Genomic DNA, 22,285 nt, shown 5'->3' on the forward strand with positions numbered 1-22,285 from the left:
GATTTAATCATCATTACATGGTTCCATAGTGTATTTGTTTTACATACAATAGCCATGTGTCTGAACGGGGAGAAACACATATGGAGAGAGGCTACGTTATCATTAGAAATTATTATTATTACATCTGAATTTCTAGTTGTTATAAAAAGAAGTATAGGACAACAATATGGGGATACTTGTTCCCCACCCCAAGCAGCCTCCTCCTTTCTATCCCCACTCCATCAGGGGCAGCAGGTTTGTATAATTTTTGGTGGTGCCCAGAACGAGTCCGAGTCCCCCATCACCACCACCACCTGCCTAAGGCTCTGGGAGGGGGTTTCGGTGCAGAAGAGGGGAGGGGTCAGGCTCTGTAAGGAAGTTGGGGTGAGGGGTCTGGGCTGGGGCAGGGGGCTGGGGTGCAGGAGGGAGTGCAGGGGGCAGGTTCTGGGAGGGAGTTTGGGAGCGGGCTGGGGCAAGGGTTGGAGTGTAGGAGGGAGTGTAGGGGGCAGGCTCTGGGAGGGAGTTTGGGTGCAGGAGAGGGGGAGGGGTTGGGCTCTGGGAGGGAGTTTGGGTGCAGGGTCTGGCCTGGGACAGGGGGTTGGGGTGCAGGAGAGGGTGAGGGTTGCAGCGCTTACCTCGGGCGGCTCCCGAAAGCGACCCGCACCCCACTCTGGCAGAAGCTCCTAGGCGGGGGGGCTGGAGGGGTCTCCATGCGCTGCTGCCCACAGGCATCGCCCCTGCAGCTCCCATTGGCCACAGTTGGCAGAGTCGGCGCTCGGGGCGGGAGCAGTATGTGGAGACACAGACCCCCCCCACCCCCCAAGGACTGCAGGGACATGCCGGCTGCTTCCGGAAGCAGATCAGGTGTTAGCCCTGTTATGTTGCCGGTGGTGGTGGCAGGGGCCCCGGGCCCTTTTAAATTGCCCAATGGCAGCAGGCAGGGACCGGGGGGATGGGACGGGAGAGGCACACAGGGGCAGCAGCCGGGGCCAGGGGAGAGACCTGGCCCTGAATTTTGGTGTAGCCGGGACCCTGTGCTCTTATATTGGTGGGGCACGGGCACCATGGGCCCATACAACTTGCCACCCCTGCACTCCATTGCACCTGCTTCCTCCATTCCACTGCCTTTTCCTGCCACCTACCAATTAGCTGGGAACTGGGGAAAAGGAAGTTACTTGTTAAAACACTGTCCAGTGCCTGACTACTATGACGCTTTTCCTGTCAAGAAGCCAGAGCTAAGGAAATGAGATTCATTAGAACTCATGAGGGAGCCCATGGAGCATGGGCTTTTTTACAGACTGGAGCGGATTTGGGAGCCTATGCAAGCGCAGCAGAGAGAACCAGAAGAGCTAAGGATTGGAACAGGAACTCTGGGAAGCAGCACAGAAAGGTTTAGGACTGATCTCTCTTGCACAGAGAACTCTGTATTTATGCTAGCATGAAATTCAGATATGTTCTGCTAACTTGGATTCTGTCTATGTAACTAGAAAGAATCACTGCCCAGAAATACCAAGCCCCAGTGTTGTTCCATTGAAATAAATTTAAGTTCACCCTTATCTGGATGTTGCAGTTTAAGGCTCCCTTCAGAACTTCAAGGGCTAGAAACCTCATGTTAATTGAAAGCTGACGTTCTGGAGAGTTCAGAGAGCTCCCTGGGAAGGCCACGATTCCCTGAACCCACTCGTGTTTTCATGAACAGGGAGAACCACTGCCTCCCTCCCAGTGTTCATCAGGACCAATGTGCCAGACTTACAAGCTTTGACCGCAATGTTGACAAGGTGAGTATGTTTAGAAAGCTTCACTAATATCACACAGCTCTGCTCTGGAGGTTGCTGTAGAATTTCTATTGGAAGTTAACAAAGAGGGAAAGGACCTGGCAACTGAAAGAGAGAGAGCTGGGTAGTGTGGAGATGGACCAAAAAGGAAGGGCAGTAGATCCACAAGTCCCCTGGTGCAAGTAAAGTAAAGTGTCCCACCTACCTAACAAAAGGCAAGAAGTGCCACAGGCGGAGATCTACCCTATGTCCTACCCTCATGTCAAAGCAGGAGGGATAAAGATAAGGAATTTTAAAAACAAGAACAGATTTTTCTGATAAGATCTAAAAAATTGTTTGGTCATCTGTAGAATTGCCCTGGATCTTTTTTTTTTATTTCTAGAATAGAAAAACATCTTAGAGTTTTTCTTTGTGACTTTTTAAAATAATGTAGATCCCTTTACCTCTCCTGGTCTCTGACCCCTGCATAAGCAACTTGGTCCCATCCATTTATGTTGTCATTTACAACAAGAGCAACAAGCAGATTATTGGCACTAATCTGACCATGGCTTTGGCATTAAAATCTTAAACTCCTCCACTTCGAAAGCTGCAAGAACAATTGAAATTGGACGACTTTCTGTTGCTAGCTGGGGAAGACAGAAAGGTAAGTGAACCCAGAGAGAAAGGCGAGATAACTGCCTTGTTACTAGAGTTTCCAATTTTAAGCATTTGTTGAAGCAAAATGGGAATGAAATATTTTCCAAGCAGCATTTTTTTGTAATTAATAGATGTTGCTCTCAGTTGTGGTGTTCCAGGGCTTTGGCATATGCTATAAATCACCACAGCACAGTGAAGAAGAAACAGCCAGGAGATAGGGTTGCCAACTGTCTAATCACATAAACCCAAAAACCCTTGCCATGCCTCCTGCCCCACCCCTTCTCTGAGGCCCCGGCCCACCCACTCCATCCCCTCCCTTCCGTCGCTCACTCTCTCCCACCCTCACTCACTTTCACTGGGCTGGGGCAGGGGGTTGGGGAGCGGGACGGGGTGCGGACTCCAGGCAGAGGCCGAGAGGTTCAGAGTGTGGGCGGGGTCCTGGGCTGAGTCTGGGGCAGGGGGTTGGGTGCAGGAGGGGTGGAGGTATAAGCTCTGGGAGGGAGTGTGGGTGCTGGAGGAAGCTCAGGGCTGGGGCAGGAGGTTGGGATGCGGGAGGGGGAACAGGCTCCAGGAGGGGGCTGAGAGCTGGGGGGGAGATTGGGCCATGGGAGAGGGTGACGGGTGCAGGCTCTGAGAGGGAGTTTGGGTGCAGAAGAGGGCTCAGGGCTCCAGGGGGTTGGGGTACAGAATCGGATGTGGAGTGCATGCTCTGGGGTGCAGGAGAGGGCTCAGGGCTGGGGCAGGGGGTTAGGAGGGGATGAGGGGTACAGGCTCCAGCTGGGCAGCGCTTACCTCAGGCTCCAGCTCCCAGTCGGCGGCGTGGTCCTGCCTGCCCTGGCCCCGCGCCGCTCCCAGAAGTGGCCAGCACGCCCCTGGGTGGGGTGGCATGTGGAGACTCCTTGCCCTCTACCTCTCCGAGGGACATGCCAGCCACTTTCAGGAGCAGCGTGGGACCAGGGCAGGCAGGACCACGACGCCGACTGGGAGCTGGAGCCTGAGGTAAGCGCTGCCCAGCTGGAGCCTGTACCCCTCATCCCCTCCTAACCCCCTGACCATAGCCTGCCTTAGCCGCACTATGCCACCAGACTTTTAGCGCCTAAAATCTCCCGGTTTGGCTTCACTAGCCTGATTCCAGGAGACTCCCAGTGAAACCGGGAGGGTTGGCAACACTACCAGGTGCAGAGAAGAGGGAAAAATGAAAAGATTATGAGTTTGGGAAATTAATACTTTCCACTAAAACCACTTCCCACTAAATTCCTCAGGCATACGACCAGTAAAACTAAATTTAAACTAAAAAGTGAAAGAATAACCTACTGAACATTACAGCTAATAAGCCAACCCAGGTATAAGCTTCACTTCTTATCTCAATACTAACCAGAGGAAATGATTCACATGTCATCTGGCCCCCACCTTCTACGTATTGAATCAGGAGTTGAGCAAGGGACTTCCCTTTTTACATGAGAGTCAGTGGGAGGAAGAGAGGAGCCATTGATCCCTTGCTAGATTTTGAGTAAAATGACTGTGGCCCATCTCTTCCGTGCAAGCCTGTGTCTCACACAATGAATATCACCTGACATCCTGTCACAATCTCCTAGCAAATGTGGAAAGTTTGTTTTATAGGCCAATCAATGGGATTAAGAGAAGAGAGACTGGCTTTACACTAGGTCAGAGAGTAGGTTTTCCAACTTGCTCTGAATCAGAGTTAAAGAAGAGGGCTCCCTGCATGTGCATTTACTTTAACACACAATCAAGCAGCTACATGGGGATCTACTTCCTTGGATACCTACTTCAGTGATTCCCTTCTTCCCAATGACTTGCATATTAGGCAAACAACACCTTGAAATTATGACAAACTTTTTTTGGTTTCTATGCAAGGCTATGTGATGTGTGCATAATAGGAGATACAGCCCTCCAGACTGGCAAAGTAATGTACCATACTCATTTTACCTTACCCACAACAATCTGCATTTTCATATAAGGTCAGTTTTGAATTATAGATCAAATGTTGAGTAACTTCTGATTTCCCAGGTGTATAGCCATACACCCCAGCATGCAGGATCAATCTCTCGAGAACAGTAAAAGGGCTGTTTCATCAGATTTGAACATAAAGTTGCCATAGCAGAGTCAGCCTTTCTAAACACAAACAACCTCTCCAAGTATTAAAAAAATGGTCTTTCCTTAGCTGAGAAGTGAAGACCTCATGACCGTTCACTGGCCTTTCCTCTGTCCCCACAGTGGTTTTATGCTGCTGCTGAGCTTTTGCTCTCTTGCTATTTTTCCATTCAGCTTGAGGTTTAACTTTATGACTCTCAAGATTTACCTGCTTGCCAATGTGTCTGCCCACACATGCGTATCCAATAATCATAGATCTTTTTCAAATTTGTGGAATCCGTAATATCCAGGACCCCTGTGAGAAAAGTGCAGACTTATATATCTGCATCTCTACTGTTCACTTACCAATGCAGGTGCGACTGTCATTGCTGCTGACTACATATCCCGCAGGACAATAGCAAGTCCCTCCGGATGGTGAAGAATGGCAGCGGTACTGGCAGCTCAAGGCAGCACAGTGGGATATGTCTAAAAATAAAATGAAGTCACTTCAGGAATGCCCAATAATAGTGTCATCTGTATAGCAGCTGGCTGCCTGGTGCTTTACAGACAGTTGCGAAGCCAAGGTGCCTGTTGTGAAGAGCTTACAATTTGCAGAACACATCCTGAAACTGGTCCATAAGCAAAGAATCACACTCCCATGCAAAAACAAATATGGGCAGCTCTGGCAGCAGGATCAGGATCTAACTAGACAGTACAAAAATGAAAAAAAGTCAACGGTGAAGCGAAACACACATCTTGTTTGTTCCACAATACCATGTGTGTTTGTGTGCATGCAGGCGTACACATCTAATTTAGCAGGATAGTGAGGCAGGAGGGCTAAGGTTTAGAGAAGTCTTTGAGGACCTGAGTTTTCAGGAAGCAATGAAAGGATGAAATTCAATCAAATAGACCAACAGTAAGAGCTCCATATAAATCGCTGCATTGAGGCAGCCATTTACAGTACATAACTGCAAGCTTTATTGGTCCTAAAAAACTCAGCAGCTTGCTGCGTATCCTTGAGTGCCATCGACTGGCAACACTAGTAGCCCTCACTATTTACATATATACAGACATCTCTCTTTTACAGAGCACTTCTGCAACAATCACTGATTTTATTCATAGTTGGGTGGTCAGGAAGGCGTTTCTTCTATTCAGTTCATTAACCAGTGCAATATGAGAGTGTGAGAGTTAGGCTGCACTCATGAAATAATGTGTTGGCTTCTTTTTCCTCTACCTCTCCAATTCTTCACTGCTCCTCCCTTTCCCTCTGTCCTACAAGCAGCTCGTTGCTGAGTGGTGATATTGTGATATCAGAGAGGTCGCTTTCTTCCTCCTTCAGTTCCCTTGTCTTACTTCTTTCTCCCCTTTTCCCTCCGAATCTACTCTCTGAGCAGCTCAGCTCTCTGATGTTACAATCACATCACTCAGCAGAGGTCAGAGACACTTTCCCAGGACAAGATTTAGGCTTTGTCTACACTACCACTTCCATTGGTCAGGGGTATGAAAAACACCCCCTGACCGACATAAGTTTCACCGGCAGAAGTGCTGGTGTGGACAGCATTACGTCAGCAGGAGAGGCTCTCCTGCTGACATAGCTACCTCTGCTCCCTGGGGGTGGTTTTATTATGCCAGCAGGAGAGCTCTCTCTTGCCAGCAAAGAGAGGCTACACTGGAGACCTTACAGCGGCACAGCCTTAAACTCTTGTCATTTTGCTGAAACCTTATTCCAAACAGTGTGATTTAAATGGGAGAAGTGTATTTTCTTTACCTTTCCCATAATTATGAATGCCCAATTTAAAACACCACAGCTCGATTTTCAGAGGCACTGAGCACTAGAGTTGACAACTTTCTAACTGCAGAAAACTGAACACCCTTGCTCCTCCCCTGCCCCTTCTCCCTGACACTTATCTGAGGCCCCACCCCCTCTCAATCCATCCCCCCTCCCTCAGTCGCTGGCTCTCCCATACCCTCACTTACTCACTCATTTTCAGGGCAGGGGACTGGGGTACGGGAGGGGGTGAGGGCTCTGACTGGGGGTGCAGGCTCTGGGGTGGGTCAGGGGATGAGAGGTTTGGGGTACAGGAGGAGGCTCCAGGCTAGGGCCGAGGGGTTCGGAGTGCGGGAGGGGGATCCAGGCTGGGACAGGAGGTTGGGGTACAGTAGGGGGAAATGCAGGGTACAGGCTCCGGGAGGGTTCCAAGCTGAGGCAGGGGGTTTGGGTGTGAGAGGGAGTTCAGAGTGCGGGCTCTGCGAGGCGCTTTCCTCAAGTGGCTCCCAGGAAGTGGTATCATATCCCTCTGGCTCCTAGGCCAAGGGGTGGTGAGGGGGCTCTGCGCACTGCCCATGCCCCTGCAATTCCTATTGGCCACAGTTCCGGCACTCGGGGTGGGAGCAGTGCGCAGAGCCCCCATGGCCGCCCCCGAGTTGGAGGGACATGTTGGCCGCTTCCCAGGAGCCCCGCAGAGCCAGGCAGGGAGCCTGACAGCCCAGCTGCGCCACCAACCGGACTTTTAATGGCCCAGTCAGCCATGCTGACTGGAGCCTCCAGGGTCCCTTTTCGATCAGGTGTTCCGGTCGAAAACCGGACACCTGGCAACTCTACTGAGAACCCACAAGTCCAGCTGAAGTCAATGGGACCTCTCTGTGTTCATCATTTCTGAAAACCAGGCCCTGAGTTTCTCAGGCTGAGCACTAAAACATGCGTACCCAAGATCAATGAACAATTTTGAAAATTCTGACCTAAGTGACTTGCCCAGACCAAGGTTACACAGTCATGCAGTCCTGTGCTCTAACCACTAGGTATTACTCTTTCCTGCTTAATGTGAAAAGGGAAAACAAAAATATTTTGGATGAAGAGAAACAACAGCCCACAAGAGCTCAGCCCTTGACTCTTCAAATAAATATTGAAAAAAACAATCAGAAATGTTTATCTAGCAAACCTTCCACACAAGAGGTCTACAGAACTGTACGTGCATGGCAGAGAATACTTTTCAGTATGTCCACTCAGTGCTAATAAAAACAATGCACCTACAAATTCTCAGTGCTGTTTAGAAAACCCCAGATACACAAAAGAGACATCAAGGTTGTTCTCTGCTATTCCATGCATCTTGCTAGTTTTAATACTCACTGCAGTGTCTGCCTGCAGTTATGTTAGTTTCATCTTCTCCAGCAGGGCAGTCTGCAGTCCCATCACACACTTTACCAATCGGAATGCAGTGTCCTGACACAGGACAGGCCCATTCTCCTGGGTAGCACTCATGGCGACCACTTTCTAAGGAAAAGAGAAGCAACACAGAATAATTGAGGAACATGCTTCAAGTACTACTTGGAGCTGCTTTCCTAAAAGCCTCCTGGAGAATAAGCATCTTCAGTTATTTTCATTCAGCTTCTGATTGTTGCATGTAGCTGTGACAGCCCATAAAAGAAATAGTATGTCACCATGTTCTTTCATTTGTCTTAAAATTACATTGTGGAAAATACTCATGGACTCAGGGGAACCCTTTCCATTTTTCCCCATTCTTCAGATACCTATTACTATTTAGCTTTGGCTTGACTGGTGTACTAAAAATGGAACAATGGTTTTGTTCTTTTGAAATATGCCTGTTAGAGCTTGTATAAAAATGGCAGGGGGAGAAGGGTAATTGCAGAAAATTTCAGCACAAACAAAAAAAAATTGGTTTAAATGTTCCCACAGAAAATTTCAATTTTTCACAAGAAATTTGAAAACTGAATTTTTTGTAAGAAAATTCTATTTTTAGCAAGTATATTTTGGTTTTCAAGCAACAGTTTTTGATGAAAAATCAAAAATTTCATAGGAAAGCAGGCACTTTCCACATTGCAAATTGTTTAGCCAAAAACCCAGTTTTCCACAGAAAAACAGTTTCAGCAGAAAACTCTTCACCAGTCCTAGTGCGGCTGCCTACACACTCATTTCTCATTAACTGGTATATTCAGATCTACTACAAATTCCTCTGAAAAGGGTGATGTATGGAGGATCTTCATTAAAGATAGAGATGGTTATTTTGAATATCACATTATTAATAACAAAAACGTTACTCAGAATATTTACACAAAAATAGGATTTTCCTTCCAGCAGTTCATCTGTTCCTGTACTCAACCCACCAGAAATCATAATCCTGTACTTATAACATCACAGTTAGTTACTGTGGAAATGGACATTCTATTACAAACTGAGAATTCTGGCTTCATGTGAGGACATACCCTGCTCCTATGAAAATCAATGGCAAACTTTCCATTGATTTCAATGGTACAAGATCAGGGCTATTGGGAATAAGCAGATGAATTCTTAACATACCCTGCTTTATACTCACCACCTTAGCAATACAAAATAAGTATTAAAAAATATATACTATATTAGTAGAACTGTATCTATAAAAACAATTAAAGTTTTCCAGGAATGTCCGTGGATCTTTAAAAATTCTGATACAAAACATTCTTATGTTAAGACTTTTTAGCAGTGAGGTTAGCAAGGTTTTCCTTTGTAAACTGCATCATTAAAATAAGTTGGCTTCTGTCTTTACCACATCCACTTTCATCTTCGTTATCTTCACAGTCATCATCTCCATCACAAACCCAGCTCTGATGAATACAGCGGCCACTTGGACAAGTGAAGAAATTGCCTCTGCAAGTTGCATAAGCTGAGGGAAGGAAAAAGAGAAAACTCAACTGCTCCAACGGACAAACATGTACAACTCTCAGATAAATGAGGAGACCAGTCATTTAGAACCAGTCCTGAAGAGTAAACCCAGCTCAAGTTTTTCCACAGCTGGTAACTTTTGTACTTTTGCCCCTGTTTTTAGGTAGGAACTTTCTGAATGGTTATTTTTAGATTATTTTAATTTGCTCCTTGAAGAAATTGAAAAGCAACCGTATAAGGGCTAGAGCTGCCCCAGCGATTCACTCAACTGGGCTAGATCGCACCTCGTTCCCAAAGTTCTTGATTGTTGGGCACAGTGCAGAAGTGACACTCCCAAACTCACAAAATAAAGAGAATTCCGCCCCGGGTTCTCAGAGGGAGAGTAAGCAGCACACAGTAGAGAACATCATTCCTTTCCATTATATAAGGCATAAAAATGTTGGTATCACAGGGGCAGATGAAGAATGCTCTTGAAGGGGAGGTACGTTGGGAATAAATGGTCTTTGGTGTTGGGAATATATTAAATAGGAAAATGTGGCCTTTCATGAACCCAAAGCTGAAGTCTTTGTTGCTCTCCTACAACTTAGGCCTCAGAATCCATGGGGTCATTTGAAGAGCCCACAAGGAAGCCAAGTGGCAGTTTTGTGGGTTTGGTGCACAAAAGAAGACATATTACCCAGCCCACAAAAGAAAAGAATAAGCAAGAGATTTCCTACAACAGAACCTTCAATCAAAATGTTAACTTAAATATGTAATGAAGATATGAAGTTCACCAATAATGGTCACTGGGAATAATTCTAAAAAGTCCAGCCAGTATGTGATAATACAAATGCAAAAAGGTCCAAACAAATTTTAAAAATACACAGCAGCACACTCTGGGTAGCTGGGACAGAGGAAGCAAGAAGAGTTACCTTTGGCTTATGCTCAGATACAGAAAATCAAGGCATGAGGCCATTTATCAGGAAGCAAATTCTCATCAACTCCAGTACATACAGTACACCACACACACCTATTTCATGGCAAATTCCTTTTGAAGCATTGTTAACGTCCATCATTCAGCAAATATATATATATATATATAAAGAATTTTTCGATTCTGTCTGCTACATAACAGAGCATTGCTCCTGCTTTGTGCTAACTGTTGCACTTTCAAAGAAAACCAGCTCTTAAGAAAACAGGCAAACAAGCCAAATAAAACCACCGTACTGCAAGAGTTTTCATCGCTCCTGTCTCCACAGTCGTCATCGTGGTCACAGATAAAGGCTCGGGGGATGCATTCTCCATTAGCACATTGAAACTGGGTACTGGCACATCCATGGGCTGAACGGAGAAAAGAAAAAAACATATTCAAATGTAGTAAACAAAGTCCAGTATTTCTCTTACAATGAGGATACATAGTACTATAAATATTTGGGTTATGCTAAGTGTGGCACTTACTGCAATTAGCTTCATCAGAGGTATCCCTGCAATCTACTTTACCATCACAGCGCTGGCTTGCATTAAAACATGCTCCGTTTGCACAAGATAACTGTTCACATGTTGGGTAACCTACAAGAAAAAAACACATTAGCCATAAGTATTAGAATATACAGTATCTCTTTATAATTATATTGTTATGTATTCAGTCTGCACTATGCATGGTGCTTTACAGACAAATATAAAAAGGAACATAGGAATTGCCACACTGGAACGGACCAATGATCCATCTAGTTCAGTATCCTGGCTCCAGCTGTGATCAGTACCAGATGCTTCACAGAAACATACAAAAAACCTTGCAAGAAACTAGGCAATTATGAGACAACCTGCCCCGCTCCCAGGACCAGGTTCTTGCTCCAAGGAGTTTACAATTCAAATAACCCATGGTAATATGGAAAATGCCACAATACCAAAGGAAGTATTTTAGTTATTCTTATCTTAGTTTAAATGTTATTGCCCTTAGTAAACATGTTTAACTAGAAATGGAGGTACTTGCACTCAGATTAAGAGCCGCGCTTAGAATGGACTGATATGTATTTTGATCAAGCTGGGGACAGGATGATGAGGAAAGGTGCTGGCAGAGAATGCCTAACTGGACATGCCACAGAAGACATTTCCCACTTGGTAGCTCTGCAGCTAAGGAGTTCAGGAAGCCAAAGTTCTTTTGGGGACCAACAGCCTCAAAGGCTAAATCTGGCTGATCAGGCTTTACTACGCATATAAGAATATTCCACCAATCAGATCACTCAGCTGGTGGAACCTGCCAGTATCTCTGTTTGGAAAAAAAAGAGGTTAGTTTGAGCTAAAGAACCAGTAACGGATCATTTCTGTCACCAATAAAGAAAAAGTAAAAATACCGTGTATGTTTTATTTTCAAAACTTCAAACAACAAAACAACATTTTAGAGCCTATTAATAACTGCAGCCAGCTGTGGACTCCACAACCTGCTGCATTTCTACAACTGGAGGGGAGACAAAACCCACAGATCTGAGATGGGGGAAGTGTTTTAAGGGAGGAGGAGTTTTATCTCACCTCCACATAAACCCATCCAGTGATATTCTATGTTGTTGCAAAACCCCCGAGCGAGGCTAGGAGGGGAAATATGAAAGTTGGCCCCATTCCCCTGGACTGAAACCCACCACCAAACTACTGTAAATTAATGACAACCAGTTCACACTAGTTTGCACCATTTTCCCCCACTACACACTTGAATCTCTCTGGAGAAGAGAGAACCTATGGAAGTATCACTCCTGCAGTGGGCATGCTCTCAGATCGGGTCTTGCGCACTCTCCTCATGTAATGTCAATGTAAAGAGTTAAAAAGATGTCATCAGGTGCCATTAGCAGAGGTGTTTGGGTGTCATTTAAAATATGCATTTTGCCCAGTTTGCAGTTTATTAGTTTTTATAATAAGTACTACTAAGGCAGGGATGGTTAGAAACCTTCTTATTTCTAGCCTGGTTTTGTTCATGGTCAGTTTATGCCTATTTGTTCCTGTACCAACATTGACCTTTAGTTTAAAAGGTTTACCCACTGATGTATGTATGTATGGAGAGCAATCATATCCCGCTAAGCCTTCTTTTTTGCTGGGCTAAACAAGCCAAGTTCTTCCAGCCTCTCCTCATAAGACAGGACCATCCATTCCCCTCTGCAGCTGTTCCAGTATGAATTCATTTTTCCTGAAAATGGGTGACCAGAACTGTAAAGAGTTTTCCAGATGAGGTCTTGCCACTGCTTTATACAATGGCATTAACACTTCTCTACCTTTACTGGAAATGCCTCACCTGATACATCCTAGGATCACATTGGTGGCTCATCATCATCCTGTGATCCACCAACTCACCCACGTCTCTCTCCTCCTCTGTTGCTTCCAACTGACAAGCCACCAGTTTGTAGCAGAAATTCTTATTATTAGACCCTAAGTGTATGATCTTACACTTTGTACTATTGAATTTCATGTCATTTCTGTCATATCAGTCTACAAAGTCATCCAGATCTTCCTGTATAATATTCTGAACCTCATTTGTATTGACAATGCAGCCTAATCAGATTGGCCCCAAAACCAATCTTTCAGGAATTGAACTTGTAACTCCCTCCAATCCAATCATTCACCTTTTAGCACAACCCATTGCCTTCTCCCTTTTGGCCAGGTCCTTATCGACTTTACAATTATTGTACTAATGCCCATCTTCTTTAATGTAATGTGTGTGTCATTTGTGTGTGTATGTGTGTGTGTGTGTGTGTGTTCTCTACAGTGTGGCCAACCTCAATCTTTCAAAACCATGATTCAGGCCCCCCAAAATCATGAGTTAAAAATCACAAGATTTTGAAAAATAATAAATGTAGCGTTCTTTACATTCTCCTACTGGATGTGGGGCCTTCAAGGTTCACATTTTCCAGGTTTTTCCAACCATTAAGGCTAGAAACTTTTTTCTTAATGAAAACTGAGATTATGAGATCACCTGACTCCAGGAGCTAAGGCTTGTAGGAAAAAACACCAAATATGTGTGAAACTTGTGATAAATCACAAGACCTGGCAATGCTATTTCTCTGGGCTTGTCCTGAGCCTATGGCTGTTGGGTGTGAGAGGTTTCAGAACAGACTAGTTGATTATGAGCTGTGGAGAGGGAAAGCAGGCAGTGGAGGGGTTCCTCAAGACACTTTATTTTCTGTTTTTATTTTGTTTAAAATTTTCCAGGAATTTATTAGCGTTTATTACAAAAATTTAAAAATGGGTGAAAATCAGTGCAAAAAACTAACTTCACACTTTTCTGGGTAAATATCTTGGTTAATGTTGGGGGACAGGCAGACAGAAAAAAATTTAAAATAGAGAAATGTAAGAGTACTTTCAGCCTGATTTGATTCCCTGGGCTGCCAGGTTACTCACCTGTCATTTCTCCTTCCGGAGCAGGGAGCCAAGTCCAGGGAGTTCTGGCACCTCTTTATTTAGGACTCGAGCAGTGATGTACATGTACATGTACATGTACATATACGTGTGTGTGTGTGTGTGTGTGTGTGTGTGTGTGTGTGTGTGTGTGTGTGTGTGTCTTCCACAACATTGCCTTACTTTAACAGATAGCCTCACATTTACATTTACACTACCGGTAATTTATTAACATAAACACACCTACCTAATGTAATGTATTGGATTTTCTTAACACATGTATGTGTTTATGTATCTGAGTGGTCCAAAATTCATGTGAAAAATCAATAAAAACCAAATAGCATTTTAGCTTTTGTAAAACCCAGGAATTTTTCAGTAAAAAAACAAAAATTAAGGACCTGGCTTATCTCCATCCAAAGCACTTCCCTGTGAGCTGCCAACCACATTGTCCCAGTTTTCCACTTTCAAAATATGATCAACTATCAGAAGAGGGCAGGTGGGAGAGGAGGCACCATACTACCCGCAGCCCCACAAGCTATTTGGGGCACCAGTCACCACTGTTATTTTATTTAATTGGTGCATTTAAAACGTAGCAACACGAAGGACACACTGTACCTTTATAAACAGCTTTAAAGCTATTCTACAGCAGTGGCTAGAACAACACTATTTTGCTTCCCATCTAATATTTTTGCTCTGAGAGACCTCAGGGATAGACAGTCGTGAGGAAAATATAACCAAGCGATAATACTTAGCAGATTAGCTGTAACAGTAGCCACTGGAAGCAGCAGGCACTGACTTCTGCCACACGATGGAGGAGTGTAGCCTCTTGTAACCCTGACCATGTCCTATGAGAGCAGCCAGGGATTAAAGAGCAATCTCTTAGTAGCACTCCTGCATGTCACACCTTTTATTACAGGGACATTTTCAAAACATACCATAACTTGTTAAAACCTCTTGGGGTAGTCAGTATGGTCTCCATTTCAAGGATAGGGTAACTGGGGCAAAGGCTGAGAGGTTAAGTGATTTACCCATTCTGCAAAAAGAATCCGCAAAAAGAACAGGAGTACTTGTGGCACCTTAGAGACTAACAAATTCAGCATGCTGAAATAAATTTGTTAGTCTCTAAGGTGCCACAAGTACTCCTGTTCTTTTTGCGGATACAGACTAACACGGCTGCTACTCTGTTACCCATTCTAGGAACTCATTGTCCAAACTGGGATTAAAACTCAGGAGTTCCTGAGCCTGTGGTCAGATCATCAACCTCGATGAACATGTCCTTCTGGGAGGATTTCCCTTCTTCCCTCATAGCCCCACAATACAGTGACCTGCCTGGCTGACAAGGTTGGGTTCATGTAACTACCCTTTTCTTGGCCACAGCAGTCACTGCAGAGTAGAACACAGAGATGCCAGGTGCTCCCTCCCCCACTCCAGGTATAGGTTTTTTCATTTTTAAATTAAGAGGTTGGCAGGAGGGGTGGGGGAATACTACACTTTACCAAAATGGGAAGACAGCTTGGTATCACACAGACCTTAGCTATTTATGGTTAAAACACCATTTGTGATCAAATCAGTCCTGCAGAAGGTTTACATTTTCATTCTGCATTTTTAAGTGTTAACAATATGTATTTTAAAACTGAACTAAGAGTTAGCCGTTTTCTATAAAACAGACAAGCAAAGTGATGCATTTATTTAATGAGACAAGAAACATTATTTTTATGAAACAGAAACAACTTCAATACACTAATTAAATGGCTTGCTGCTGAAACGTTTTTCTGTTGTTTATCTTAATCCCATTAGCAGTAAAAGGCTAACAGCAAGGACAATGGACTGTGGCTTTGAATTTCCATGTTGCATTTTACTACAGGTTTAATTGCTCAGTTACTTAATATAGGTGGCATTTTGCATTTGACTGGTCTCTTAAATATTGCAACTCATTCAGAAACAGACTGAGTCTTTATCTTCTTTGCAATTTAAATCTGCTTCCAGAAATAATTAACTGCCATAACACTATACAAAGTTCTGCGGTAAGAGACCTGTCCACCAAATGTTTACATACTTTACACTCTGATGGAAAATGGCAGCAATTTCAAATGAACTTTGGTGTCTCCTCAATAAATCGTGACCACTCTATACAGATTTTTCATTTAAAAAAAGCTTTAGTACAAATTAGTTGTGCTAGAGGAAAAGGCCAAATTAATGATATTTCTCTTACCATTTCTTTGCATCAACACAGATTAGAAAGGGAAATGATTGGATGGAAACAAATAGTGCTTACTAATATTAACACATCACCTCCACTGTTAGCAAAGTATAAAATCGAATCAAATCCCTATTTTATAGTATATCAAATCACCAAGTGATTCATTATGATTTATGGTCTCTGCTTATAGCCTCAGTCCTTGCAAAGATAGAGGTGTAAAATTCTCTTCGGGGATGGTCCACTGGACCCATACATCTTTCTGATCCTCACCTCCTCCCCCCACCACTACTTTCTCTCTAACTAGCAGACAAGACAGAGTCATCACCCTTCTGAGTAAGAAGGACTGTCAACAGCAGTCCCCAATCAGCCAGAGTAGTTGCTGCTGAATGACATGAGGCAGTTCCTCTCCTCAGGGCTCAACATGCTGCATCCACAAAAATTCCAAGATCTAGTGACCCGTGGAGCAATAGATTGGACCCAAGAATGGGTCTCTTACCCAGCAGTGGAGAGCAACACTGCTACACCATGCAACAGGCCCAATTCCAATAACTTTAAACCAAAATTTTATTTTCATTTATCTTGGTGCATTAAAATAAAAACCACAGAATATCAAAGTGTGTAATTTCATTTTCAGACATTGTTGTGTCTGCTGCTCAAAGCAAAGGATTGAGTTCTATGGCTCGATCTGCCACTGACTTACTGTGTGACTTTGGATGCATCATGTACCCTCTCCATTCCTCACTCTACCCATTGACAAAATGGGTATAACATCATTCAGGTACATAAAAGGTTGTTACAAGGAGCAGGGAGAATAATTGTTCTCCTTAATCTCTAAGGATAGGACAAGAAGCAATGGGGTTAAATTACAGCAAGAGAGGCTTAGGTTGGACATTAGGAAAAACTTCCTAATTGTCAGGGTGCTTAAGCACCCTGGAATAAATTGCATAGGGAGGTTGTAGAATCTCCATCATTGGAGGTTTTTAAGAGCAGGTTAGACAAACACTTGTCAGGGATGGTCTAGATAATACTTGGTCTTGCCCTGAGTGCAGGGGACTGGACTAAATGACCTTTCGAGGTCCCTTCCAGTCCTACGATTCTATGATCATCTATTTTATAAGGAGTTTGGGAGGCTAATTATTGTTTATAAAGTGCTTTGAGATCCTTGAATAAAAGGTGCTATGTAAATACAAAGTGTCACCATCAAGTTTTTCACTTCACAGGAATGTTAATTTTTAACAATACTTCATTTTCAGGAAAACTATTTTTCCCAAAAAAATATTCTGAATATTTGCTAAACAAAGGCTAACACCAGCTCTTTTCTCCTAAGCTTTTACAGGACACAAATGCCAAGCTGTGCAAAATATTTGTCCAGCAGTGGCATCTGTTCCTGGATCCTTGGCAGACTCTTCAGGCATTTGTGCTGGTGACTTTAGAGTTGGCTGGAGGTCTATCATGTGGAATAACTCCAAGCTGGCTGTCTGGGCTGCCTTTTATTCCAGAGTACCCTTTGCTTCTAAATCACTTTTTATTTTACAGACAGCACTCATTTTTAGCCACTTGTATGTAAGGGACAAAAGGCACAGGCTGTTGGCTGAGTATGTAATATGCTGGTTTTCTTTTATATAGCATGTACACCGGCCTTTTTTGTGTAAATAAAGCCATTAGTGACTTTTTATTTCTTGTTCCTCTATTAATGACCCAGTATCCACTGTTCTACTTGTTTTCCAAATCTGTTCCCTGAGAGTGTATTTTGTAGTTCACTGCTGTCTTCTTGCTAGCAACACTGTAAACACCGGCACCTGCTTCATGATCTATGAGTGTAGATTTTTATTATTACTAACACTATCAGCAAGCATGCCGAGATGCACTATGTTAAGTAAGTGTTAGGCACAAATGACATCCCCTTGAAAAATGAGGCCTCTATTCTGTAGCTCAGTCAGTGAACTGTGAACTCCAAGCCAGGACTTGTCCCTGTGTGGTGTCACTAGGCAGTCCACAGCTATTTTAACTCAGTGGGTGTGGGAGATAGACTGGAAAAGCCATAGGATCTCTCTGTGTCCAGCAGGCGCAATGAAAAATCCTTTTTATACTCATAATGACCCAGTTCTGTCTCTTCTCTGCCATGAGACACTCCGTATAGTCCAGAGTTCAAGCAGGAGGAATCCATCACTAAGATGTCCTCAAAGAAATGAAACTGAAATTAGAGAAGTAGCACAAGTGACCATAGCAGCCTCCACTTTCTCCAGCTCCCAGCTACTAGCTATTCCAAAGCAGCAAGCCCCAAGTAAAGCGGGGGAAATGGGTACACTTTACCAGAGTCTGGTCCAACGACGGACCCAGCCAGAAAGCCATGAGAACAAAATTCTGGCCCAGTTGTAGATGTTTGAGTTTGATTAAATGTTATACATCTCAGTGAGTATGTTTGTGCCTATACATCTATGCGGTGTCCAGATCTCGCGTGATCTTGCAAGATTTACCTGAGCCAATCAGAAGCAATGTTAAAACAGAAGCAACATTCCAAACAGTGAACGAGTCCTCAAGGGTACTTAGATGGCTGAGACCATATCCCAGGGACAGGGAACAGTATCTCCAGGGTGCCTAGAGAGCATCTGTCACTTGTGTATCATTAGTATGTGCACCATACTGCCATGTTTGGCTACCAATACAAATCAATACATGAAAGAAAGAGAAAGAAAAGAAGCCAAAGGACCCCAGTCAATCCTCCAGTATTTCCAGATAGACAAGGCCTCTCAACAGCCTGGCTCAAAACAATGCACAAACTAAGGAACTGGATAAACAAAAACCACAAAGTGACAGTGATTTCAATATAAAGACTGTGGAAACTGAAGAAAAGCAGCCAGATGAATCATGTGATTCCAATCTAATGACTTTCAAAGATAGTCAAGTAATATTACCACCAGACTTAGAGGAAGATTTGCAAGAAGCAGGAGAGAGAAATGCTACACTACTTACTATGTCATGCTTTTTACAAGATCCAGTATTGTTGCCTAAACACATTACAGATTCTCTTTATCAAAAAATTGTTCTATCTGGTGCCCCGAATATCGAACCAACACAGAAGCTAGTGAAGTCTATCCCAAAAACTGCTGACAGTCATAGTTTCCCTGCATTTCTTCTAAAACGCAGGACTTTCAGCAACAGAGAAAAGATCATCAAAAACTGCAGACGATCTGCTATTGCATAGGAACGCTTAAGTCACTTGAGTGTGAACTCGCAAAAAAAGCTGACTTTAGTGAGGTCATCTGTGATTTTGCTACTGAAAAAAGGTCAGAAAAGTAAAGCTGTAAAGTGATACGGCCCATCTATGCCATTTCAAAAATAAAATATATTTTTTCTTTCATTAATTAATGTCTTTGTGGAATAGGTTGGGCACCCATGTTATGAGTTTGCCCTGGGACCAGTGAAATGTTGCTTGGGGGGCCTACAGAGCAGTGCCTTGGTAGTTGTTCATATTACTTACTTACTTAGTAATATATGCAAAACACAATATTCTGACCTCTAATCCACCCAAAAAACTCCCGCTGACTATTAGGCAATACAAGATAGGCATTGACCATTAAATATTTGGCCAATCTTGTGCATGAAAAATTTGCACACATACATATTGTGTGCACAAATCATACATTTGCATGTGTAAACAGGAATCTGGTTACACAAAATGAAGCGCTGTGTTTTTAAGTAACAACTGTCCGGGCAATTAGCTATTTGCTTGTGTAAATTTGCATTCACAATGGTTGTGCATGCAAATTTTGTAAGTGCAACTTATGAGCCAACTTTTGAACATTTTATTTTGTTATTTATATTTATTTATACCTTAAGTTTTCCCTCTACTGAATGTTACATTATTTGTAAATCTTTGATAATATTTAAATTAAAATGATCCTCTTTTTGTCTTAAAAAAATATTTTTTTATTCCAAAGCACCCATTGCTTCCCGATAATCACCCTACTGATACACAACTGGTGGCGCATACATGCTTACTTTCTACTTCCCTATGTATAACTGTCTCTTCCTTCAGCCCCAGTGTATACTGACTCCTTCCCTCCCAGTGTCCCCTTTTCCCATTCATCATCTCCTTCTCCCACATCCCCTTCTATGATGTTTCCCACACTTGCCTCCTCCCATATACACAATAATTATTCAACATCCCATTGTCTTCACCTTCACCCTCGCTGCATACAATGTTTTTTTTCCCATGCTACATGAAATTATCAGAGGTGAAAACCTGGCCCCATTGAAGTCAACGGCAAAACTCCCATTGACTTCAGTGAGGCCAAGGTTTCTCCCCTGGCCAACACTTAGATTCTGATCCTGCATATGCTTACCTTTACACACTGAGCAGTCCCACTGAAGTCACAGGACTACTCACGTTGCACAAAATTAAGTACCTGCTTAAATCTTTAAGGAATCAGGGCCTTCAGCTGTACTTTCCTTGTTAGGCATCCTAATAATCACTGAGGAACACACTCTGTACGTATGTTATAAAGCTTACCACAATATTTGATATAATCCCAGCATATGATACAGTTTTGCATAAAGTACCATAAACAATCCGCAAAAACAAAGTAAAACCTCCTACAGTTTTTCTATTGACCACTTTTATAGTTAAACTTAATATGTAACTTTTAATTAAAACAACTTAAGAAAAAAACAAAGACACGAAATGCCTGAATTTCCCCTACATTATTTTCAGGCAGTTAAAAATAAGACACATGAAATACTGGGGCCAAATTCCATCTTTAGATACATTGTCACAATCCCCACTGAGAGCTATGAAAAGGTTTGATTATAAAAGTTCTTATACAAAATGAGATTTTTTTAAATTTTCTAAAGTTTTAAAACATTTTAAAGATGTTTTAAAAATGAAAACTTTATTATTGCTGAGACAGGCAAGCGAAAATGCCCCTGACCATAAGGCAGCAGTAGGGACTTAATAAGTCCCACAATAATGAAACTGTATCAGAACATCAGCTCTAATCCATGAAAGAATCTGCAATGAAATTCTGATAACAAAAAGCATATTGTGGTCATTTCTGTCCATCAACAAGCCCCTTAATCTTACAAATTGATTAAAATGCCAAAGAGAGATGGGCTGAAACCAGATCTAGTGCTAAGATTTAAAAGACTTACGGCAGCCTCTCTCATCTGTTCCATCAGTGCAGTCTTTAACTCGATCACACGTGTAACCATTCGGGATGCACTGTCCATTTGAACATGTGAACTGCTGACTTGAGCATGTCCTTCCCGCTGCAAGAAACAGTAAATTTAGATTTTCACCAAATGAAGGGCCTACATGCAGCAAAGTACTTCTCCTCTTCCCCTTTTTATTACTGAGTCCCTCTCATGAAATATACAATCTTTTATTACTTGACCTCTGTGACTCGGGAAGAAATAAAAGTCACCCACCAACCAGTGGGCAGGCCACACAACCATAATGCATTTCCTAATGCACAGCCACTGCTCTGACCCATGCCAGGGCTTTGAAGCACTTAATCTGATAGTCATGGATCACGTTGCCCCATCTCCAATTTTTCCTCCATGCTGGCGGCTGGTTTGTCCTCTGCCCAACGCAATAGGTTTCCAAGTCCTGACTGAGGTCTCAGGACACTACTGTTACCCAAATAAGTAAGTGGAACCAGCCACAGTAGGCCAAAGCCATTCTGCCAGCTACTGCAGGATAGTTCAGGATGGCCAAAGTGGCATGCAATCTCGAGCCTATCTACCATTGCCTACATGCAAGGAAAATGGAGCATGATCTTGCCTTTAGTCAGTAGACCATGCTCTCTTGTGGCTGTGATGCCTTTAGCTGGTGCACTAACTTGTTTCCCCCACCTCATGCTCTGGAAAGTGCTGTCTGCTCTTGTACAGAGACTCTGTGCCTTCTTCCCTCACTAGTGCTCATATCATGGGTTCTGCTGTTAGGGCACTAACCCAGTTAGAAAAGTGAGAAAGTAAAACTTAGAGTAAAAAAAATTTCTCTTAATTCCAATTGTGTGCGCCTTTCAGAATAGTTCTCATGGACAAAAAAGTTTCACGGCGTCATAAACATACAGTTATGGGTTAATTCCTCTTTTACCTGTAAAGGGTTAAGAAGCTCACATAACCTAGCTGACACCTGACCAGAAGGACCAATAAGGGGACAAGATACTTTAAAATCTGAAAGGGGGAAAAAGTCTTTTGTCTGGGCTGTGTGTGCTTTTGCCGGAGACAGAGAAAGAAGGAGCCATCCCACTCCTATAGGGTAGTGAGTATTTAGAGAAGGAATGGTTAGATTACTTTTATTTTCTTGTTTGTGAGTTCTTTTGCAAAATGTTAATTACTTGCTAGCTCTCACAGCTTGAAACCTCCCTTTAACAAAGACCTTTGTTAAAAAAACTTAACACCTCTGCCTTCAGGCAGAGAGAGATAAGATCTGTCTCTCCTTTCAGCTCGGAGAAGAAAAAAAATCTTCTTACTGGGCTTTTGGTTCAAAATGATCCCACCGCTGCCAAGGGTTTGGATCTGCGTTCACCAGGACTAAGTGGTGAGGAGACATTCTCAAGCCTTCCTAGGGAAAGGGGTGTAGGG

General features: G+C 43.2%; 1 protein-coding gene across 1 annotated transcript in view; it reads right to left on the minus strand.

Moving 5' to 3' along the window:
• LRP2 (LDL receptor related protein 2) overlaps positions 1-22,285 on the minus strand; it is a 177,498-nt gene that overhangs the window by 127,659 nt on the left and 27,554 nt on the right. Inside the window, exons 4-9 of the mRNA XM_045033029.1 lie at positions 20,849-20,965; positions 10,576-10,686; positions 10,345-10,458; positions 9,023-9,139; positions 7,609-7,752; positions 4,848-4,967 (exon numbers count right to left, since the gene is read on the minus strand). Coding sequence (XP_044888964.1) covers positions 4,848-4,967; positions 7,609-7,752; positions 9,023-9,139; positions 10,345-10,458; positions 10,576-10,686; positions 20,849-20,965 — 723 coding nt within the window. The remainder of the gene's footprint in view (positions 1-4,847; positions 4,968-7,608; positions 7,753-9,022; positions 9,140-10,344; positions 10,459-10,575; positions 10,687-20,848; positions 20,966-22,285) is intronic.

The sequence above is a fragment of the Mauremys mutica genome, chromosome 10 (assembly GCF_020497125.1).
Source record: "Mauremys mutica isolate MM-2020 ecotype Southern chromosome 10, ASM2049712v1, whole genome shotgun sequence".
Taxonomy (NCBI): domain Eukaryota; kingdom Metazoa; phylum Chordata; order Testudines; family Geoemydidae; genus Mauremys; species Mauremys mutica.